The sequence below is a fragment of the Lissotriton helveticus genome, chromosome 4_1, assembly GCF_964261635.1.
Source record: "Lissotriton helveticus chromosome 4_1, aLisHel1.1, whole genome shotgun sequence".
NCBI classification, from domain to species: Eukaryota; Metazoa; Chordata; class Amphibia; order Caudata; family Salamandridae; genus Lissotriton; species Lissotriton helveticus.
Window position 1 is genome coordinate 1687127400 of NC_136063.1, and position 24594 is coordinate 1687151993.

At 48.2% G+C, this 24594-nt stretch overlaps 1 protein-coding gene across 2 annotated transcripts in view; it reads left to right on the top strand.

Moving 5' to 3' along the window:
- Positions 1-24594, top strand: part of LOC144829326 (protein AF-10-like) — a 1339974-nt gene that overhangs the window by 1132199 nt on the left and 183181 nt on the right. For both annotated transcript variants that reach the window (XM_078688368.1, XM_078688367.1), the window contains exon 11: positions 7010-7182. In XM_078688368.1, coding sequence (XP_078544494.1) covers positions 7010-7182 — 173 coding nt within the window. The remainder of the gene's footprint in view (positions 1-7009; positions 7183-24594) is intronic.

Consider the following 24594-nt stretch of genomic DNA (forward strand, 5'->3'; position numbering starts at 1 on the left):
AGCATTTCAGACTCACCTAGTCGGCAAAGCTGTCCTAGTTCGTACCGAAAACATGACAGCTATGTATTATATAATGAAACGGGGGGACACACTCTCTCCAACCGTCACATCTAGCTCAAGACATTTGGAAGTGGGCCATTCACCACAAAATCTATCTCGTTGCAGAACACCTCCCAGGAGTCCCATCCCGGACGGCTACAAGATCACCCGAAGGGACCGCGTCAACCAGACGGGAGGAGGTGTCGCCATCGTACACAAGAACACCATCCGCATCTCGACTAACTCCGACGAAACCCTCACCGCCGCCGAACACCTGCACTTCCAGATACACACCGACCCCAAGACCACCCTCAGAGGCACCCTCATCTACAGACCACCGGGACCATGCACACAATTCAGCGAAGACATCGCAGACTTCATCAGCCCACACGCCCTTCCCTCCGCCGACTACATCCTCCTAGGGGACCTCAACTTTCACCTGGAGAACAACAATGACAGAAACACCACCGCCCTGCTGGACAACCTCGCCAACCTCGGCCTCAAGCAACTGGTGAACACCCCCACCCACTACGCCGGCCACTCGCTTGACCCCGTCTTCTCATCCAGCAAGCATATCTCCTTCAGCCACGCCACCGGACTCCACTGGACAGACCACAGCTGCGTCCACTTCAGCTTCAGAAGAACTACGACCCACCACCACCCGCAACAGGTCCCCCGCCGAAGCTGGAGCAAGATCACCTCCGAGCAGCTCACCGCCTCCCTCAGCCAGAACACTCCAACCAGCACAACGGACCCCAACGAAGCAGCCAACAACCTCACCAAGGGCTGACCGCCTGCGCCGATGACCTCGCACCACTAAAGAACCCTCCCAGCAGACCCGGCAGCAAGAAAACCCCCTGGTTCACCGACAAACTCAAGGAATCCAAGAAGAACTGCCGCACCCTCGAGAAAGCCTGGCGGCTCAACCACACCACAGACAACAGGACCGCCCTCAAGCATGCCATCCGCAAACACCATCAGCTGATCCGCGCCACCAAGAAGAAGGCACTCAAAGAACGACTGGACAACAACATCCACGACAGCAAGGAACTCTTCAACATCGTCAAAGAGTTCTCCAACCCCGGCGCCGGAAACAACGACATCACTCCCTCGCAAGACCTCTGCAACTCACTCGCCTCGTTCTTCCACCGCAAGATCGCCGACATACACAACAGCTTCGACGCACAGACCACGCACACTACCACCGAACCAGAGCCGGCCACCACCACCCTCTGCAACTGGACCCCGATCAGCACCGAAGACACCACCCGCACGATGAACACCATCCACTCCGGATCACCAACCGACCCGTGCCCACACCACGTCTTCAACAAAGCCGACGCCACCATCGCACCCCATCTCAGAGACACCATCAACTCCTCCTTCCACACCGCCACCTTCCCGGAGAGCTGGAAGCACGCCGAGCTGACCGCACTCCTGAAGAAACCAACGGCGGACCCCACCGACCTCAAGAACTACCGTCCCATCTCACTCCTTCCGTTTCCGGCCAAAGTCATCGAGAAGACCGTCAACAAGCAGCTTGCCGCCTTCCTCGAGACGAACGGATCCCTCGACCCTCGCAGTCCGGGTTTCGGGCCAACCACAGCATCGAGACCGCCCTCATCGCGGCCACCGACGACATCAGAACCCTGATCGACAACGGGGAAACAGCGTCCCTCATCCTCCTGGACCTCTCCGCGGCATTCGACACCGTCTGCCACCGCACACTAGTGAAGCGCCTCAACAACGTCGGAATCCAAGAGAAAGCGCTAGAATGGATCATCTCGTTCCTCACCGGAAGAACCCAGAGAGTCCGCCTCCCCCCGTTCAGATCCGAGGCCACCGAAGTCATCTGCGGCGTACCACAAGGGTCTTCACTCATCCCAACCCTCTTCAACGTCTACATGAGCCCCCTCGCTGCCATCGCACGCCAGCACAACCTCAACATCATCTCCTAAGCCGACGACACCCAGCTCATCCTCTCCCTCACCAACGACCCCACCACCGCCAGAGCCAACCTACACGAAGGGATGAAAGACGTCGCCGACTGGATGAGAAGCAGCCGCCTTAAACTGAACTCAGACAAGACGGAAGTCCTCATCCTGGGATCATCACCCTCCGCCTGGGACGACTCCTGGTGGCCCCCGGCCCTGGGCACCGCTCCCAAGCCAACGGACCACACACGAAACCTGGGCTTCATCCTGGACTCCTCCCTGTCAATGACCAGACAAGTCAACGCCGTCTCATCCTCGTGCTTCAACAACCTGCGCATGCTTCGCAAGATCTTCAGATGGATCCCCACGGAAACCAGGAAGACCGTCACCCAAGCACTCGTCACCAGCCGACTAGACTACGGGAACACCCTCTACGCCGGAACCACCGCCAAACTCCGAAAAAGACTCCAACGCATCCAGAACGCCTCTGCACGACTCATCCTCGACATCCCCTGACACAGCCACATAACCGGACACCTGAGAGACCTGCACTGGCTCCCCGTCAGCAAGAGAATCACGTTCAGACTCCTCACCCACGCACACAAGGCTCTCCACAACCTGGGCCCCAAGTACCTCAACGACCGCATGACCTTCTACACGCCCACCCGCCAGCTACGATCGACCACCCACGCACTCGCCACCGTACCACGCATCCGCAAAGCCACTGCCGGAGGAAGATCCTTCTCCTACCTGGCAGCCAAGACTTGGAACTCCCTCCCCACCCACCTTCGGCGAACCCAAGACCATCTCTCCTTCAGGAAGCAGCTCAAGACCTGGCTGTTCGGGCAGTGACCCACCCCTCCCCCAGCGCCTTGAGACCCGCTCGGGTGAGTAGCGCGCTATACAAATGTCGTGATTGATTGATTGATTGATTGATTGAGGAGTAGACAATCAGATTTCTGATGTTCCCAGCAGACAGAGACCGAAAATACACAAATGTGAGTTTTACCCTCAAGTTGTCCTCCCATACTTTCAAAGTTGGGCATTCCCTCAAACAGATCTTTTTGCCACACACCAAAACGCAAAATGCCCAAACTTCGCCTCCTTGTTTCCACACCCGCACTCTCTAAAGGCAATGCACTATGGATGAACTGGTCAGGGATATTTGCCTACGCTTTTCCACATCACCCACTCTCTCCATTAGTGGTTCGGAAACTCAGGAAAAAATCCCTCACACTGAGCCTAGTAGCTCCCACATGGGCCTGTCAACCTTGGTTCACAACCCTGTTGGAGCTGTCACAAGTTCCACATCATAAACTGCACCTCACATCCAGTCTCCTCACACAGAGCCATCGAGAAGTCAGACACCCAGATCTCAAACAACTCAACCACGCGATCTGGCTCCTGAGATCCTAGAGTTTGGTTATCTCAATCTCCCACCAGACTGTATGAACATCATCAGAGAGGCCAGTAGACCTACTACAAGAGCCTTTTATGCAGCTACATGGAAAAGTTTTGTTATCTAATGCTATAATAACAACATTGGTTCTCTTGATGCTTCAATACAAAATATCATTTGTTATCTGTTACACTTGCAGCGGTCAGAGTTTGTTTACACTTCTATCTGCCTACATCTCTCTGCAATCTCTGCATATCTGCAAAATAGGCAACACATATTTCTCTTTAGAGTGTCAGTAATCAAAGCTTTTATGGAAGGACTTCAGAGTTATCCCACCAAGACTTCCACCTGCCCCAGTGTGGAATCTTAACATAGACCTCACACGATTAATGGCCCCACCTTTTGAACTCATGCATAAATGTGAACTGCAATTTCTCTCCTGGTAAATCGCTTTCCTTATTGCAATTTCTTCACTGAGGAGAGTGGGTGAACTACAGGCACTAACCATAGAAGAACCTTTTTTCCAACTTTACAGAGATAAAGTGGTTCTTCGTACTAACTGCAAGTTTCTACCCAAGGTAGTTTCTGGGTTTCTTATCAATCAGAACAAGCTCTATACGCCTTAGATATTCGAAGAGCCCTCTTATATTACATAGAAAGAACAAAATCATTTCTTAAAACTAAACCACTTTTTGTTCCTTTTGCTTAACCTCACAAGGGCAATCCCATATCCAAGTCAGGTACTGCCAGATTGATTGTCAAATGCATTCAAACATGGTATGCAAAAGCAAAGAGAACTTTAACAATACCCCCTAGAGTGCATTTCACTCGCAAACTACGAGCTACTATGGCTTTCTTGGGAAACATCCCCATAGTTGACATTTGTAAGGCTGTAACATGGTCCACACCACACACAGTCACCAAGCGCTATTGTGTAGATGTGTTGGTGAGACAGCAAGCTAATGTGGGACAGGCAGTACTAAGAACACTCTTTCAGACAACTGCAACAGCTACAGGTCAGCTACAGGTAAGCCACCGCTTTAGGAGAATAATGCTGTGGAGTGCAAAAAAATGAAGGATTTAGGCCCTGATCTCTGTACTGGGGTGAATGTAGGACAATGTTCTGCATTCTGTCCATCACCTGTTGTTTTTGCCTTTGTCGCCCCGAGTGGGATGGGTATGCTCAGACGTGAGTCCCATGCTCTCCACACCACTGGAGTCAAGCTATCCAGGCTGATGACGGCTGATAGCCAGAAACCGGTCCTTGGATGCTTGATTCCGGTCCAGGAAAGACATGGCTTGGCAGTTCGGGCTGGACTGTTCCCATGAGGCACAGGGTCAAGGCTGATTTGCATATGGCCATGTCTGACCTGGGGTGGTGTGCAAAAAAACGATGGATTTAGGCCCAGATCTCTGTACTGGGGTGAATGTATGACAATGTTCTGCATTCTGTCCATCACCTGTTGTTTTTGCCTTTGGTATAGTCTATGCAAAGCATGTGATCTACAGCTCACATGCCTCGAATGCTTACATGCCTCGAATGGAAAATGTTACTTACCCAGTAAGTATCTGTTCTTGGCATCTAGAGCTGTAGATTCACATGCGCCCACCTGCCTCCTCGGGTTGCGATACTTGTTGCAGTTCTCTCTTACTTTGTATACATATGCATGGACATCTCTATTCTACCCTTACTAACTCCATTCTCACACTCTGTGGATTTGGATATTGCTGTGTGTGTGTATGGGCGTGGGTAAACAATCTAACAATGGAGTCGATGCCCAGGCGCACTACCACCGAAAGGAGGAGTCACCTACCTTGTGACTGGAATGTGCAAAATATTTTATAATCAAATATGGGTGTCATTTTCGTATTACTTTGAAGTTTCCTTTAATTTTAGTATTCTTGCCAAGGTTCATGACTCTAGTAGGCCTAGAAGCGAGATAGTAGTACATGCGAAATATCTCCATAAGAGGCTAGCCTTTTACCATCCTGCCCGATCTCTGAGATCTGAGTCTCTGTTTCTTGCCGTGGTCCCGAGAGTAAAAAGGGCACGTATTGGGGGCCGGTCTTTCAGGCTGTTGGCGCCACAGCTTTGGAATACTTTGCCCTTGGTACTGCGTAGTACTTCCAATCTGTTGGCCTTCAGGAAGGGCCTTAAAACTTGGCTCTTTACTCTTTAGTTATGCTCTTTTTCTGCTGTCTGGTCTTTTATTTTCCTTGTTGTGTTATCTGTTACAGGTCTACAATAAAAGCGCCGGGACACTCCTAGGAGTAGCCGTGCGCTATAAAAGATTTATATAACATAACATAACATGTGCACATTTCCTGCATCTTTAAGTCTTGCATTCGATATTCGCAACCAGAACATTGAATTCAGGAAATTAAAGAAGTTAGCAGTGTATTCTTGTGTTTTATCTTTTGCTTCAAGGATGTCTTTCAATGCCTCCATGATAAGTACCTGTCACCTTGAGATTAGATGAGTTTCACTGAAAGTATCAAGTTTCTGTCACATATTTGCATCTTATAGACTTGTATGGAGAGAAGAATGTATATTAAGCATTTAATTTGGCATGAATTAGAGCATTACATGCACCAGATGGCCGTTTTTGGATTAGAGCTCAGGTCTGTTGAAATAACAATTGTCTCTTCATTATTTGCTGTGCTGCTCCCTATTTTTGGACCTACCAGGTTAGAAATTCAATACATCAGACAAAGGAGTCTTACAAATAGTTCAAAAAGACTATGCCCTACCTTTTGTTTCTGTCCCACCCACACTATTCCTTCCACAGCAGTGCAGATATCTGGCGAGCACCTTACCCATTCTGTTACGGAGGCACAGCTCTTACTCTCCCCTGGTGACGTCCACATGGTTCCAGCCTCAGAAAGAGTAGGGGATATTTATCCTTGCTACTTTATCGAGCTTAGCTCTATTCTGGATTTTCAGCCTTTGAATGCACTTTAGTGGAAGGCAAATACATAAAAATGCTTATGTTGGCTCAGATTCTGTCTGCTCTGGATCCAGGCGACTGGATGGTGTGCTTGGACTTCCAGAATGCATATTTTCATGTATCCTTCCAGCAGTTCCCCAGACAATGTTTGGGGTTCAAGGTAGGTCAGGAGCATTTCCGTTTGCTGTACTCACTTTCTGTTGCACCAGCTCACCTTGGGTCTTCACGAAAGTGATGGCGATGTTCGTTGCCGATCTGTAGGGCTCAAAGATACCAGGATTCCTGTACCACCCAAACTTGCATTTGTCTAGATGTGCAACCACATCCACCCATGTTTAGTATCCACCCACAGTCATCCATAAATCACATCCACTTGTGTCGGCATGACTGTTGTGTGGGTGCGTATCCGTTTGTATGTGTGTTGCCCGTGTATGTGGATTTGGGTATTGCTGTATGTGTATGGATGTCACACTGTGTTTTCTGTTAGAGCATCAAAACAAATCAGACAACATACAGCCATAACAACAATGAATATATACATCTAAACCTATATCTAATTTCTCTTACGTATGTTAGATTTTTCAGTGTTTCCTGTATAATAAGCGGAGTGGTGATATTTGGGTGACAGTATGCATATTTCTTTGTGCTGTTTTTGAACAGATTTTTAGTGTTTCCTATTTTCATTTAAGTAATCCAGTTACCATGAGAACTTTTGGAGTCAACAGGCAGATGTCCTATGACCAGACATTTGCACACTTGTCAAAGAGCAGCATCCAAGACAACATGAGTCTTGAGCAACTGTTGGAGAGACAGTGGAGTGAAGGCCATGAGTTCCTACTGGAACATAGTACATTCAGTGATGGTGAGTATTAGATACATTTATGAATGTGTTATAATGGAAGCCACCTAAAGATTTAGAACTGAATATAACACATCCAGTGCTCTGCAAGATGTTGAGTTCGAAATATACAGTGCCCGTTTATCAAAGCACCACTTCTGTAATAAGTAGCTGATATGGCATGTGACTGTTTTTATGTAGTAGTATGATTTTCATACTTCCAGTCCAGTGCTAATCCTTCTTCCTTGTAGGCAGTGTGTTATAGAAAGTATAACAGTTTAAGTGTTAAACGTGCTCCAGTTTTGCATAAATAAATGTTCTGAGAAAGAACTCCTCTTAGCTACTTTTGTTATGTTGGATTATCGTAGGACTTCATCTTTGCCAATTCCAAAGATCCTTTCTGCCTCAAACCTAATAAGCTTATTATTATTATAGAGTTCACCTACCATTTTAAAAACCCCATGTTGCCATTCCCATGCCACCATCTTGTTGTTAATGTTCTTAAATGGTCTTATAATCCAAAGGGGTAACCCTGGAGTGAATGGTGCTCTCTACACTGCTCATGCCACAATGTTACCACCTGTATTATTACATATGCCTGTTTCCCAAATATGGTGCAACCCATCATCACTGCTCCTTTCAGTGTATATTGTGAATAGGTGCCAGCTATTAGTGTCTTCTCCCAGTTATCCTGATCATCATACCAATGTATGGTATGTTGCTGCTGTGCTGCAACATTGTATAGTAATATATCTGGCAGTCCCAATCTGCCCTGTGCCCGTGGTAATTTCAGTGGCATAAGCATTCATGAGCCCAAAAGGCATGACTCTAAACTGGTACAATCCCTCTGGTGTAGACAATGCAGTCTTCTTCTTGGCACCAGTTAATAATGCAATCTGTCAATATCCACTGTTCAGATCAAAGGTACTAAATTCGCCAGCAGCACCCAGCCAATCCACTAGCTCACTGGTAGTCCACTCAACAGCACAAGTCTGTGGATCCTTGCTTTGGTACCAATACTACTAAACTACCCCTAAGACTATGGAAATGCTCATTCACATCCAAATCCAGCATTTTAGCAACCTCTGCCTTGATGCACTCCTGTACTCGTCAGCCATACTGCAAACTAGTAAGGTATCTCCTGTGTGTGTATGATGTACTTAAATATCTGTTGAGGCAATGACTTACCAGAGACATCTCTAAGTTAGAGCACACACTCCTGGACTTGGAGAACCAGGCTGCTCGCGATCCCAGTGGTTTAGTGGTCCTAGCAGAGGTACAAATGTTTAGGTTGCAGCTCTACTGGCTGTAGGTCTGTCTACCTGGGCACTAGTTTTGATGCTGTTTTGAGCCTGCTATACTTTCATGAACAAAAGATTCTTGTCTGGTGTTCTTTAGAAATTCATTTATATTTTTATTGCTCAATTATTTCGATGTTATAATCACATCCAATGTTTTTTTTCTTTCTTCATATATATCAATCATATCCATGGCGATTATGCCCACATTGCAATTATGCCCTATGCAAACAGACAGCTAAAACAGTTGATGAAGAAAACGATAGCACCCAAGTTCCCACACCACGTACAAACAACACTACTCATACCATTAGGAACATTAATTATAACAGTCACAGAGCGTGTAAAGGATTCAATAAATTGATGTAAAGATTTATTAATTTTTATGAAATAGGTATGTAATTGTGGATGTACTCATGTATTAAATGAAATGTATGTATACATTGCTTTGTAGATTATCCCCTGATGAAGGCGGTGATAGGGCATAATTGCAATGTGGGCATAATCGCCATGGATATAATGAATATCAGTGATTAACCATTGAAGAAAGAAAAAAACATTGGATGTGATTATAACATCGAAATAATTGAGCAATAAAAATATAATTGAAATTCTAAAGAACACCAGACAAGAAGCTCTTTTTCATGAAAGTATAGCAGGCTCAAAACAGCATCAAAACTAGTGCCCAGGGATACAGCCCTACAGCCAGTAGAGCTGCAACCTAAACATTTGTATCCACACTTCCAGTGGGAAGTGAGTCCCAGGTGCACAGGAAAACAGTAGAAACTGTCTAAGGAATCACAAAGGCAGTGCACGACTTTATCCTACGAATTTGAGTCACATACCTAGCAGAGGTACGTCACAAGCATATCACACTATTAAAAAGGATGCTCTCCCTTAACTGTGCTGCACATTTGGTGTGCATGGATGCCACAGCGGAGGGAGCAGGACAACTCTTAGCGTGGCTTATCCACCAGGAAAAAACTCAAAGACCCATAATGGTTAATGTTAAGAGGCATTTGTTAAGCGCGCTGTCACCATAAGTTTCCTGGCGCTGGGTATTGCGCTCTGACATAGGCTCACTCCTCCAAACCCAGCACACTATTTATGGAGCGCTGACACAGCACTATACCAGTGTACCAGTCTGTTGTGAAATAAACCCTGACTCACATGCTTCCTTCTTTGCTGAACTCACTATACCTCGCTTCCCATAGAGGAGGGAACAGAATTTGATCAAACTTGTTGAATTAGACGAAGTAAAGAATGACTTCTGATAGATACATCTGTCGTGTGGATTCCTCACCTTGTGAATATCCCCTTGCGTCAGCAACATTCGGAAATTCTTTTTGTAGCCTCGCGCCGACGTGGACTCGGACGTCATAGAGACACGACATCACTCGCGACTCCGCTGACGTCACCGACGCCTACAATAGGCCCACGCCGGCGTGATGACATCAGTTCCCTTTTTTCCGCGTCGTCGACGCTAACGGTTTCGGGATACTCTGTAGCTTTTAGTACCTCTGTTACTGTATTTCTTCCTTTCTCTGTTCTCTTGCCTCTTTGTTCTTTTAATATGTCGACAAAGAAGACGGGTTTTAAACCCTGCAGGGAATGTGGAAAGATGATGTCTGTTACGGACCCACACCAAGACTGTATTTGGTGTTTGAGCTCCGACCACGACGTGGATGGGTGTTCGTCGTGTCAAAAGATGAATCCGGCACCGTCTCCAACTCAAGAAGAGGTCGGTGAAGTTCCTGTTGAGGAAGAGGAATCGACTCCTGTCGTTGAAACAGATTCGAATCTACCTCGAGATCGACCTGAGCATCCACCTTTTCCAGCTCCAGGTCAGGATCCTTCAGCGTTTCTCAACGCTATGTATGGTGTTTTCTCGAGGTCATGGTACCCCTCTGGAGCGCCTTCGGGTCCCATGGGGGTCCAATGGCTTTTAATTTGGGTGTACCTCATTCCTATGCCCCGGCACCTTTCATGCCGTATATGCCAGCCCCGACCCCGCTGTGGCAGTACCAGGCTCCACCGAGGTCGACGCCGATGTCGACGCCGGCTCGACCGAAGTCGACGACTCCAGCACCGGCGTCGCCTGCTCCAAGCAAATCTCTGGAACATCCTTCTAAGCCTTCGGATTCGATTCCGACGTCGGCTCCGACGCCGTCGGAGTCGGCAGTGGATCCGGCAGCACTCTGTGTTAAGCAGAGATCTAGGAGAGAGGCTCACCGTCTTCTGGAAGAGCGGAGGTATTGTGAGTCTCATTCTGACTTGGAGGAAGGTGAGCTGGATGAAAATTATTTCGAGAATCTAGCAGATGCTAGTGGTCTTGAATTTTCCCCTGAGTGGGTATTACCATCAGGTCCTGATGCACCGTCTAAAGATGTTCAGCCATATCATGTGGTAATGAGAAAAGCAGCAGGACTTTTAGGGTTAACATGGCCTACTGTTGAGTTTAAATCGAATCTGCTTACTGAGGTTCTTCATTCTCAGAGCTCAGCTGTGGAGCCATTGCTCCCATTTAATGATGCTTTGACTGAACCCATTATGGAGGTGTTGAAGAAGCCTTTTTCTGCTCCTGCTGTCTCGAAAGGTGTGGCTAGGAGATATAGAGTGGCTCCTGAGGACCCCGCCTTTTTGTCTTCTCACCCTTCTCCTGAAAGTACCTGGTGACAAGGAAGCTAAAAAGCAGGATCAAGTGGCCAAGAAAACCTTCTCTTCCGCGAGTATGGCGTTAAAATCAACAAATGCCACTTGCCTTATGGGAAAATATGTCCACGCACTTATGGACTCTATGCGTGCATTGATCCCTAAGGTTCCAGAAGACTGCAGAGGTGACTTTGAGGAAGTTTTATCTGACACTCAGGCAGCAGCTCGTCAGGTTATCCAGAGCGGCCTTAATACTGCAGATTCTGTGGCAAGGATCATGGGCACTGCTGTTGCCACAAGGCGTTCAGCTTGGTTAAAATCCTCAGATTGTTCTGCTGATGTACAGTCTGCTTTGTTAGATCTGCCTTTTGATGGTGAAGGACTCTTTGGCAAGAAGGCAGATACAGCCTTGGAGAGATTTAAAGATAGCAGGGTGACTGCTAGATCTCTTGGTCTTCAAGTTAGAGGTTCTACGACCAGGAAATTCATAGGCTTTGGTCGCTCTTCTTTTCGTACATATAGGCAAGGTCAGCAGCAGCAGCAGCAGCAGCAACAACAGCAGCAGCAGCAGCAGCAAAATACCTTGTATAGGTCGTATAGGGGAAAGCAAAGGGCACGTCCTCGGGGCCTCAAGTCTCTTCCTCCTCCACCTCCTCCAACCCCCCAGCCACAGAAAAGCAGCCCTAGATCCGCCATTCAGGATTATGTGGGTCCGGTGGGGGGTCGGCTTACCCACTTTCTACGAGATTGGGAATCGGTTACATCAGATCTTTGGGTTCTCAATCTCGTAGAAAATGGGTATGCCCTTCCCTTTCGGGAATTCCTTCCCAATTACCCGCCTTGCCAGGGATATTGCTCAGAGGAACATCTGTTTCTCCTTCAGGAGGAAGTTCAAACTCTATTAAGAAAGGGTGCGATTCGAGGTGGTCCCAGAGCAGGAAAGGGGTCAGGGATGCTACTCCCGGTATTTCCTGATTCCCAAAAAGGATGGCAGACTTCGTCCGATCCTGGATCTCAGGATCTTGAATTTTTATCTGAAACAGGAGAAATTCAAGATGCTCACCCTTGCTCAGGTTTTTCAGGCACTGCTGGAAGAAGACTGGATGGTGTCGCTCGACTTGCAGGATGCTTACTTTCACATCCCAATCCTGAAGTCGCACAGGAAGTATCTCCGTTTTACGGTGGGTTTGCAGCACTATCAGTTTGCGGTCCTTCCGTTTGGACTTACTACTGCGCCTGGAGTCTTCACCAAGGTGATGGCAGTGGTGGCAGCGCATCTCAGAAGATCAGGGATTCCTGTTTTCCCTTATTTGGACGACTGGCTGATGAAAGCGGAGTCGTTCGAGAGGGTGCTCCATCATCTGCGGGAGACAACCCATTTGTTGTACAGGTTGGGTTTTTCGATAAATGTACCCAAGTCTCACCTGGTGCCCTCCCAGCGCAACCTGTTCATAGGTGCTGTACTAGACACAACTGTATGTCGTGCATTCCCTCCTCCTCAAAGGATTCACGACATACAGGAAATGATTCCTTTATTTTACAATGGAGCGGTCCTTCCAGTCCTGAAGGTCCTTCGCCTGCTCGGTCTGTTAGCTTCTTGCATTCTGTTGGTCAACCATGCACGCTGGCACATGAGGGCGCTCCAGTGGTGCCTCCGCAGGCAGTGGTATCAGCACAACGGAGATCTCAGGGAGTCAGTGAGGATCTCCAGAGAAGCTGCGGCGGATCTATCTTGGTGGGGCGTGGAAGGCAACCTGTCTCACGGGAAGCCTTTTCAGTTGTCTCCTCCGGTGGCCACAGTGATAACGGATGCATCCACTCTCGGGTGGGGTGCTCATCTGGGGGATCTGGAGGTCAAGGGTCTTTGGTCTCCAGAGGAAAGGTTACTTCACATCAACCTTCTAGAATTGCGGGCGATACGTTTGACGCTCAAGGCCTTCCTTCCTTCCCTTCGCGGTCGTTCAGTGCAGGTCCTGACGGACAACACTACCGCGATGTGTTACATCAACAAACAGGGAGGAGTGGGGTTGCAGTGTCTCTGCAGGGAGGCTCTGCGTCACTGGTCCTGGGTTCAGGACCATCAGATTTGTCTGATGGCGATCATCTGGCCGGAGTTCTGAACGTACGTGCAGACAGTCTCAGTCGGCAGTTCTCCGCCGACCACGAGTGGAGGCTCCATCCGGACGTGGTTCACGACATCTTTCAGATGTGGGGGACTCCTCGGGTGGACCTGTTCGCCACTCGCGAGAATGCTCACTGCCTGTCATTCTGCAGGCTACAGTATCCGATGCAAGGAGCACTGGGGGATGCGTTTCAGTTGAGTTGGGGAAGTCAACTCCTTTACGCGTTTCCTCCCATACCTTTGATTCCTCGGGTTCTGAGGAAGATTCGCCAGGACCGGGCCCAAGTCATATTGGTCGCCCCGGACTGGCCAAGAAGGGTGTGGTATACAGATCTTCTCCACCTCTCCTCTCACCCGCCGCTCGTCTCCCTCTCAGGGCAGACCTCCTCTCTCAGATGGAGGGGCAGGTTCTACACCCCCACCTCCAGACATTACACCTTCATGCCTGGAGATTGAACGGGGCAACCTGAATTCCTTTTCCCTCCCGCCTGACGTTGTGGATGTCATCTTGTCAGCCAGGCGTGACTCCACTAAGTCCATCTATTCTTATAGATGATCAAAATTTGTCACGTGGTGTGGGGAAAAGTCTATTGATCCTTTGAGAGCCCATTTGTCTGATGTTCTCCAGTTTGCCCTTTCTCTGGCCCAACAGGGACTTGCTGTTGCCACAGTGAAGGGCTATCTTTCAGCGCTGTCGGCATTTCTTTGTTTGCCTGACCAGCCGTCTTTTTAAATCTCCTGTTGTTTTAAGATTTTTAAAGGGCCTCCCAAATAATTTCCCTCCTACTCCTTTTATTGTGCCTCAGTGGGACTTAAATCTTGTATTGACCTTTTTGATGGGTGCTCCCTTTGAGCCTCTTCACAAATGTCCTATGAGGCTTCTGACTCTCAAAACAGTCTTCCTCGTTGCTATAACCTCGGCAAGGAGGGTAAGTGAGCTTCAAGCTCTTAGTTACAAGCCCCCTTTCTTGACCATTCATGCTGATCGAATGGTTCTTAGGACCAGGGCTGCTTTTCTGCCTAAGGTGGTAACTCCCTTCCATTAAGGGCAGTCCATTACCCTTCCTACCTTCTATCCTCCCCCTCACCCTTCTAAGGAGGAAGAGAGACTGCACCGTCTGGACACCAAGAGGGCGGTGTCTTTTTACTTGGACAGATCTAAGGACTTTCGTTTGGATGACCAGCTCTTCATTGGGTTTGCTGGCTGCAAGAAAGGAAGAACGCTCCATAAAAGAACCTTGTCGAGATGGATCGTCCTCTGCATTAAGATCTGCTACTCTTTGGCCGGTAAGGAACCACCAGAGGGTATAATGGCTCATTCTACAAGAGCTAAGTCTTCGACCTCAGCATTGGCTAGAGGTGTTCCTGTAGAGGATATTTGTAGAGCGTCAACTTGGTCTTCCCTCCACACTTTCGCGAGGCATTACTGCGTGGATTCCGAAGTGAGGAGGGACGGTCACTTTGCACGCTCTGTTCTCCAGGATTTCCTGGTTTAGAAGAGTGGACACCCTCCTCCGGGAGTGGGGACTGCTGTGGGACTCTATTCACAAGGTGAGGAATCCACACGGCAGATGTATCTATCAGAAGAACAAGTTACTTACCTTCAGTAACGCTTTTTCTGGTAGATACAATATCTGCCTGTGGATTCCTCACTGACCCACCCGCCTCCCCGTTGTCCACTCTTCTATACCAGAGTTTTCTGTAATGTTTTTATTTTATTGTTAAGGAATTGTTTGTTTCATATGTTTTATTGCATTTGTTTCACACTATGTGTGTTACCTTGATATTTTCATGATATTTGTACTGCGTGTACTGTGTATATATCTACTGTCATTGGTCCGTCCGTGTGCCTCAAAGGCACGGAAAAAAGGGCGGAACTGATGTCATCACGCCGGCGTGGGCCTATTGTAGGCGTCTGTGACGTCAGCGGAGTCGTGAGTGATGTCGTGTCTCTATGACGTCCGAGTCCACGTCGGCGCGAGGCTACAAAAAGAATTTCCGAATGTTGCTGACGCAAGGGGATATTCACAAGGTGAGGAATCCACAGGCAGATATTGTATCTACCAGAAAAAGCGTTACCGAAGGTAAGTAACTTGTTCATTAGGGCACTCTCTAATGGTAAAGCCATGGGACCTGATGGTCTACCGGCCGAGCTTTACAAGGCATATGCATCTCAACTAGGCCCACAGTTGTTGACAATGTACAAAGAAACCCTTTCTATCAGCACGCTCTTGGACTCCCAGAGAGCGATGACGGTCATCTCTTTACCTGAACCTAAGAAAGTCCCAAAACTAATTTGCTCTGATAGGCCATTGACCTTGCTCAACACTGAAAATACCCGCGGATTGTTTAGTGCCCCTGGTCCCATCCAGACCAAAACGGGTTCGTCCCCATACGCAATACCTCCCGGAACCTGTGCTGCTTCTTCAAGGTCTTGACTTACGCCTGTTCTGCTTGCCCCCGTGCAGGATGTCTGGTCGTAAACCTTGAAAAGGCCTATCACTATCTGGATTGGGGTTACTTGTTGGCTGCACTGGCCTGATATGGTACAGGCAATAGCTTTCTTTGCCTGGTGCAATTATTATACACTGATCCCATCACCATGGTCAAGACGGGACTCCTGCTGTCAGAAGTCATTCCCATCCACAGGGGGTCGAGACAGAGCTGTCCGCTATTGCCGCTGTTATTTTCTCTAGCTATTGAGCCACTAGCCTTGGCGTTGCGATACCAGTAAACACAATGGGGTATTCCACTAGGTGATGGGACACACATAGTATAATTATATGCCGATATGTTGCTGTAAATGAGGGACACTCACAATAATCCTGCCCTGATTGCCTCCACTTTGACACATTTAGCAGCCATCTCGGTCTGCCAGTCATTTGGGTGAAATCCTGTGTTTCCCCTCACTCACAGAGGCCACCAACTCCTGCTTCATGAACTGGACTGGCAAAAGCATACATTTAGGTACTCAGGGATATGGATATACCACTCAATGACTGATCTGTTTGATGGAAATTTCACTCAAGCAGTTGCATCCTTAGGTGCTTAGATGGCCATCTGGCATACCTTGCAATTAGCGGTGGTGGGGCGGTTGGCTTTAAAATTAAAATTGTGGTCTTGCCTCGCTTTCTATAATTCTTTACTAATCGTCCTATCTACATCCCATTTGTATTTTTCAGAAAATTTGACTAACAGGTCCGGCGAATTTGTTTGGAACAAATCGAGATTCGGAGTAGCCTTAGCAAAGTGAGGCTTAGCTGCCCCGGATTTTGAGCGATAATACCTAGCTGCCCAAGCCCAGTGCCTCTCTCATTGGCTGGTGGGTCTATACCTGTCAGACACGCCTATTTCCTGCCCAGTAGGACCCTACCCGCAATTGTGCACCTATTTCACCCCTGCGCAAGAAGGAGGGCACGTGAGTCCCTGTTACTGGGGGTGGCACATCACTGAGCATGTGCTTCCCTATGCTCCAGGGTTGGCATTGCTGGGTACACCTATGGCTACTGGGCCAACAACGCCAGCAGAACTGACAGCATGGCATGCTGTGTGTTTACACACACTTGGGGACCTGTATAGCGGCTTCGTACGAGACATTGATAGAAGAGATTGGCCTGCCACCGGGTCACTTTTGTTCTATAACTCGCTGATCACTACACTGGGAAACCATTGGGGTGATATGAACACTGAGCTGCCAACCCATCTCAAGATCCAATACTTACAAAGAATGCGGGGCAGACACCTCATAAACTGGCTTGTGGAATCCCTTCGCTCCCACACTAATTCACAGCTCCACGCTTTGCAACAGCGCTAGGAAGTGGACTTATCGTGCCCATGCGCTGACAGCGAGTGGGCTGCCTTATGAGAGGGACCTATACATGTGCCACACAATGCCCTGATCATGCTCATACAGCGTTACATAGTGCACAGGGTTTTTCTCCCCCCAACGAATATAAATAGTTTTTTCATAGCGTGGATGCCTATTGTCCATGTTGCGCCTGCTTAGGTGCTGATTTGCTGCACATGCTTCGGATGGTGACATCTGCCTGTCCATTCCTCACCTTTTGAATTACCTCTTGCGCAGAATTCCACAGAAACTTTTTTCATAGCTCCCTCCTCGTCGACAAGGATATCACAATTGAACAGCTCCGCATACTACTCCGCTTGATGTCATCAGATTCATCGGCGTGCTGACGTCCGTTCCCTTTTTTCGCACCGTAGATGCATAACTGTTTTTCTAAGACTCTTCATTTCTTTGTAGTCTACATTGTTACAGTTGTCTGAAAACTGTTTCTGTGAGATGACTAGTCCGAAGAAGCCTGGCTTTAAACCCTGTAGGGAATGTGGGGGCCATATGTCTGTCATGGACCCCCACATAGATTGCCTTTGATGCCTGTCGTCTGACCACTACGTCTAGGGATGCTCTTCGTTTTGTAGGATGAATCTAAAGGCCCTCAAAGAGAGGGAAGCAAAGTTGTTTATGGCTCGGGTGAAGAAGGAAAAGAGGACAAAGTCGAGGTCAAAGTCACCGACTCCATTCACCTTGAGGCCATCCAAAACACACAAGAAAGAAGCAGTGTCATGGGTCCAAGTGTAACGCTTCGAAGGACAAGTTGCTGAAGTCGGTGTCCCTGGTCCGGCGGTGTCATAGGAGGGATGACGTCTCGCCTCCTCTTTCACCGCAGGTAACTCCGGTTATTGTCTGATGCAGAGGGATTCTCCTGCGCCCAGGGAGGCGCCTCTTTTACCTCCGGCCTCTCCTATCTTAGCTCCAGTGTGTCTGGCGCGACAGCCAGAACCCACCTTACGACCTCGGCCTGTTCCAGATCAGGCGGTTCTGGATCTGTACCCACCTTTCCCGGCTCCAAGTGCGTATTACTGGCATTTTCTAAATGCAATGTATGGCATGTTTGCCAGGGCAGTTAACCCATCCGGCATGCCTGGTGGCCCCGTGGGACTGCTTTCCTTTAATTTGGGCGTTCCCCAACATTATGCCCAGGCACCCTTCATGACTTTTATGCCAATGACTCAATCTTGGCCTCACCTGATGTCGAGGTAGTCCATGCCGATTGCGCCCCAGGAGGACTATTCTCCAGCGCCTCGTCTGACCAGCCGCTCCTGAAGGGCCTCCTTGGACACCGGCTCCGAGGTCACCGGTGCCACGTCTGGCACCGCTGACACCGATTCCTAAGATGCGATCGAGGAGGAAGGCTCAGAGTCTTCCGGAAGAGGAGGAATTCCAGGAGCAAGCTGAGGAAGGAGAGATACTAGATCTTTTGGATGATTTTGAAGGGTTTCAAGAAGCCAGTTGTCTAGACACATCACCAGAGTGGGAGCTCTCTTTTCCCAAAGCTCTTCCTTCTCAGGAGGTGGCCTCATACCATTCAGTTATAAGGAAGGCAGCTGACCGTCTGGATTTACAGTTGCCCATTGCAGAGGTCAAGTCTAACATTCTAATTGAGGTTCTTCACTCTCCTTCTCTACACCTGTGCATTGATGGACTCAGCTAAGGAGGGGATACCTAAGCTGCCAGAGGATGTCCGGGGTCACTTCGCGCAGGTGCTGTCTGACACTCAGGCTGTAGCTCGTCTGGTAATGCAGTCTGGTCTAAATACATCAGACTCCATTGCCAGGGTGAAAGGCTCTTAGGTGGCTATTAGGAGGCCTGCCTGGTTGAGAGGATTGGGCTTCTCTCCGGATATTCAAGCAAGGCTGTTGGGTCGTCCCTTTGATGGCTCTAGGCTCTTTGGGACCAAAGTGGACTCAGATCTGCAACTTTTTAAGGAAAACAGAGCTACCGCTAGATCCTTAGGCTTACAATCCCAGCCTAGTGGTCTTGGGTAATGGAGATTTTGGGGGTTTGGGAAGGCTGCACCATTTCAGGGCTGACAGCAGCAGCAACAACAGAACCCATTGTATAGAACATACAGAGGGAAGGGAAGAGGTTATCTTCGAGGGTTTGCTCGCCAACAGTTCTCCTCACCAGCACCCCCACGGGCTCGGCAGGGAAGTAGCTCGAGACCTCCCATCTTGGGACATGTTGGATCCGTGGGAGGTCGGGTGTCCCATTTTCTACAAAATTGGAAATCTGTTATTTCAGATCTTTGGGTTTTGAATCTTGTAGAAAATGGGTACACCCTTCCTTTCCGGGAGTTTCCCCCTCCTTTCTCCCCTTGTCAGGGTTGGTGTTCGAAGGACCATGTGTTGCTTTTTCAGCAGGAGGTTCATTCTTTGCTTCAGATAGGTGCGATAGAGATGGTGCTGGAGCAGGAAAGGGGTCAGGAATGCTACTTCCCGTATTTCCTGATTCCCAAAAAGGCCTGCCGTTTGAGGCCGATCCTAGACCCTAGGATCTTACATTTTTTCCTCAAACAGGAGAAGTTCAAGATGTTGACCCTCGCTCAGGTTCTACTGGCGCTGCAGCAGGAAGACTGGATGGTGTTGATCGATTTACAGGAGGGGTATTTTCACATTCCCATCCTGAAGTCACATCAGAAATATCTCCGTTTTACAGTGGGGGGTCTCAGCACTACCAGTTTGAGGTCCTTCTGTTTGGTCTTACTTAAGCACCTTGGGTCTTCACAAAGGTGATTGCAGTGGTAGCAGCACATCTCAGATGGTCGGGGATTCCTGTTTCCCCCTATCTGGACGACTGGCTGCTCAAAGCGAGGCTGCCAGAGATGGTGCTGCATCATTTATAAGTGACAACAAGATTGTTGTTTGACTTGAGTTGTTTGATAAATGTACCCAAATCTCACCTGGTGCCCTCTCAGTAAAACCTGTTCATAATGGCAGTACTGGACACTACTGTGAGTCGTGCCTTCCCGCCTCCCCAGAGGATTCTGAACATACAGGCTATGATTCCTCTGTTTCAAAAAGGAGCGGCTGTTCCAGTCTCCTGAAGGTGCTACGTTTGCTCAGTCTGTTCGCTTCCTGCATACTGTTGGTCAATCATTTATTTTTATTTATTTTACAGATTTGTAAAGCGCATGGCTGCCCGTAAGCGTCCCAGCGCTGATGACAAGAAAACCAGGTGCAAGGGAGGCATTACGGTAACAGCCAAGTCTTGAGTGCCCTGCGGAATGCGAGTAGGTTGGGCTGGGCTCTAATGTCTGGGGGCAATCCGTTCCATAGCTTGGAAGCGTTATATGCAAAGAGTCGACCTCCAGAGCGGGCTTTCTTAATTCTGGGTATGGAAGCCAGGTTGCAGTTGGTCGAGCACACTGGCACATAAGGACACTCCAGTGGTGCCTCCGCAGACAGGGGATTCAACACAACGGAGATCTCTGTGAGGTGGTCAGAATCTCCAGCGACACTGTGGCGGAGCTGTCTTAATGGAGTGTTCAGGCAACCTGTCTCAAGGGAAGCCTTTTCAACCTCCTGCGGTGCTCACAGTGATAACTGATGTCTCCACTCTAGGGTGGAGAGCTCCTCTGGGGAATCTGCAGATCAAGGGCCTTTTGTCTCCAGAGAAGAGATTGCTTCACATCAATCTTCTGGAACTGCGGGCGATACGTTTGGCTCTCAAACCCTTCCTTCCCGGTCAACTCTACCATGATGTAGTACATCAACAAGCAGGGAGGAGTAGGGTTGTATCGCCTCTGCTCAGGACCACCAGATCTGCATAATAGCAAATTATCTGGCTGGGGTGCTGAATCTGCATGCGGACAGTCTCAGTCGGCAATACTCGGCCGATCACAAGTGGCGTCTTCATCCGGAGGTGGTCCACCATATTTTCAGGATGTGGGGGTTTCCTCGTTTGGATCTGTTGGCCACTCACAAGAAAGCACACTGCCCGTCATTCTGCAGTCTCTAGTATCCGAGGCGGGGAGCATTGGGGAACGCGTTTCAACTAGATTGGAGCTTTCAGATTCTTTACGTGTTTCCTCCCATTCCCCTGATACCTCTGGTTCTGAGGAAGATTTGCCAAGACCGGGCCCAAGTTATATTGGTTGCCCCAGATTGGTCAAGAAGGGTGTGGTACATAGACCACCTTCACCTCTCATCGCAATGTCCGCTCTGTCCCCCTCTCAGGGCAGACCTCCTCTTGCAATTGCAGGGGCAGGTTCTACACCCCCACCTCTAGAGCCTGTGCCTTCATGCCTGGAAATTGAACGGGGCAACCTGAGTTCTTTTTCTCTCCACCGGATGCAGTGGATCTTAAATTATCGGCCTGAAGACACTCCACCAAATCTGTCTTTTCCAGTAGGTGGGCTAGGCTTGTTAAATGGTGTGGAGAGAGTTCAATTGATCCTTTAAAGGCCCATTTGTCAGGGTTCATGGTTGTGCTGTAGCAATTGTTAAAGGCTCCTTGTCGGCATTGTCAGCCTTTCTTTGTTTGCCAGACCAACCATCGTTGTTTAAGTCTCCCATAGTCATGAGATTCATTAAGAGTCTCGCTAATAGATTTCCTCCCACTCCTTTTATTATGCCTCAGTGAGATTTAAATTTGTTTCTTACTTTCCTAATGGGTTCTTTTATCAAGCCTCTACTTAGTTGTCTGTTGAGGCTTTTTTCATTCGAGGCAGTTTTCCTGATTGCGATTACCGCTGGGTTAGTTCTAAGTACTACAGGCTCTTAGTTCTAAGCCTCCTCTCATCTATATCCATGCAGATAAGATTGTTCTTGGGAACTGAGCTGCTTTTCTGCCTAAGGGGTTACTCCTTTTCCTCTAGGGCAATCCATCACTTTACCCAATTTCTACCCCCCCCCCCCCCCCCCCCCCCACTCATCTAAGGAGGAGGAGAGGCTTCACCGCCTGGACCATAAGAGGGTGGTCAGCTTCTACCTGGACAGAACCAAGGACTTCAGGTTGGATGACCAGCTCTTCATTGGTTATGTGGTAAAAATGAAGGGCAGCGCTGTCCACAAGTGAACCCTGTCCAGGTGGATCATCCTGTGTATCAAGATCTGCTATGCCTTGGCCAAAAAGGAACCGCCTGAAGGTATTAGAGCTCATTCCACTAGAGCTAAGTCTTCTTCGGTTTTGGCTAGACGTGTCCCTGTGGTAGACATCTGCAAGGAGAAGACTTGGGCCTCCCTCCACACTTTGGCGAAGCATTACTGCTTGGACTCAGAGATGAGGAGGGAGGGCCAATTTGCGGGCTCTGTGCTGCAGGATTTTCTGCTGTAGGTAGGCGGGCCCCCTCCTCAGGGAGCTGGACTGCTTGGGTATTCAATTCAAAAGGTGAGGAATCCACATGCAGATGTATCCATCAGAAGAACAAGTTACTTACCTTCAGTAACGCTTTTTGTTGTGGATACAGTATCTGCCTGTGGATTCTTCACAGACCCACCACCTCCCCGTTGCCTGTCTACTAACACCAAAAAGATAATTTATGAAGTTCTTATATTTCATTGTTATGTTGTGATGTTTTTTTGCTAGGAAATGCCTATTCTATAGAATTTCAAGTTTTCTCATTTCTCTATTGTGTAGTTTTATGTATACCTGAAAGTTGTCGTATACGTTGTATACTTGTGTAAATGTTGTCGGTTAACCCGTTCGCCTCGATGGCACGGACAAAATGGGTGGAACTGACGTCAGCATGCCTACGAGGCTGCCTTAAGGATCCGATGACGTCATGCGGAGTCGCGTGTGGAGCCGTTCCAATGTGATGTCCTCGTTGACGTGGGAGAGCTATGAAAAAGGTTTCCGTGGAATGCTGCGCAAGGGGTAACTAAAAAAGTGAGGAATCCACAGGCAGATACTGTATCCAACAGAAAAAGCATTACCGAAGGTTAGGAACTTGTTCTTCTGGGCTTGCCCATCCCTACATAACTACTTGTATAGCATCACATCAACCTTATCTGCTTGCATCAAAAGTCTGGATCTGCACAATTGGGAGATATGTCTTCTGGGACTGTAATGTAGGCATAAGAAGAGTACGGTGACCTCCCACTTCTTAGACATAGTGTTTATAGTGGGTAAGTGACTTATTACTCGAAGATGGAAATTCCCAACACCCCACCGTTCATGGCCTGGAAACAGTCAATGGTTACTTGGGCACAGCCTAGCCCTGCAGAGGAAAGACACGCTGAGGCTGCAAAAATTCCATATTGCCACTTATTGGGATATCTTCTTAACTAGTTTGCAGATGTCAGTAGTCCCCACTGACACTGCAGCAGAGACCTCAGTCCTGTGTACTACGGTTGTAGACTGAAACCTTTTGTTTTCTACATAATCATGTCGCCCCCTACACGCGTCCATCTCCCGAAGTTCTTTGTTATGGATAAACCGCATATCACTACTCCGAGGTGAAGGGTGGATGGAACAGTCTTAAGTTGTACAGCTGCGTGATCTGTTATGCAATGGAATTTGAGTTATCATAGTTCAATATTTTCAAAAGTATGAATCTGTGTATCACATAGTTTCAGATAGTTCATTGCCAGGACTGTCATGCTGCCAACTTACTACGGTCACAAAACTGTACCTATTGGACAGGTGTTTTGTTTCTGTATCCAGTACTTTTTATATATTCTGTCTAATGGGTTCAACAGCGCTCATTTACTGCTACACTATAAATGTACAACGTGACTATTGGACTTCTGTGCTTGATTTCAGTTAGGGGCGGGCGGAGAACTCCACTCCGCCCGGGGAGTTTTGGGAGATTTGCCTACTCCGTGTTCCACAGAGAACGCGGAGAAGGCAAATTTCCACACACTCAGGAGCGGAGTTGGCCAGCCACCCGCCTCCATCCCCCTATTAACAGTTAATAGGGGGATGGAGGCGGGTGGCGGAGTTCCATGGAGTTTGTTCGCAACTCCGTAGACCTTCCCGTAGCCCCGCTTTGCCAACTACGCCCAGGGTTATTTCAGTGTTCTTAAGTATCCTACTTATAACATGAGATTCAGCGTTCAAGTAATTCCTGTGCTGTGTACTTGACAAAAAAAACAAAAAAAAACAAACCGATTCAAACCAAAAAATGACGTACTTAGATAGCTGTCTACCTTGAAGTCAGCAAAATGATGGGACGATTGGCCAGATACCTCTCTACATTCTCTTTGCAACTCAGGGGCAAGTTGTAGCCCACTCACAGATCCATACTTCACATCACTGTGCAGTAGGTCAAGAAGTAGCACACTGTCTTCCTCATCTTCCTCTTTCATAACTGCAAAATTACTCCAGAGATATGGCTTAAGCCCGTTCACATGAAACACCTTCTGTTGTTCACTTGTGGCACTAAGTAGTTAATCTTAGAAATCTTCTTTACTACCTTGTATGCCCCATACAGCTTATTCTCCAAAGCTTCATCGGCAAATATATTTCAGTAGAAATGTTTACCCTAGTATTGGAACTTTCATAGATTCCCATGCTTTGTATCATTCCCTGTCGTCGGAATGGGAGCCTCGGTAAATAAAAACATA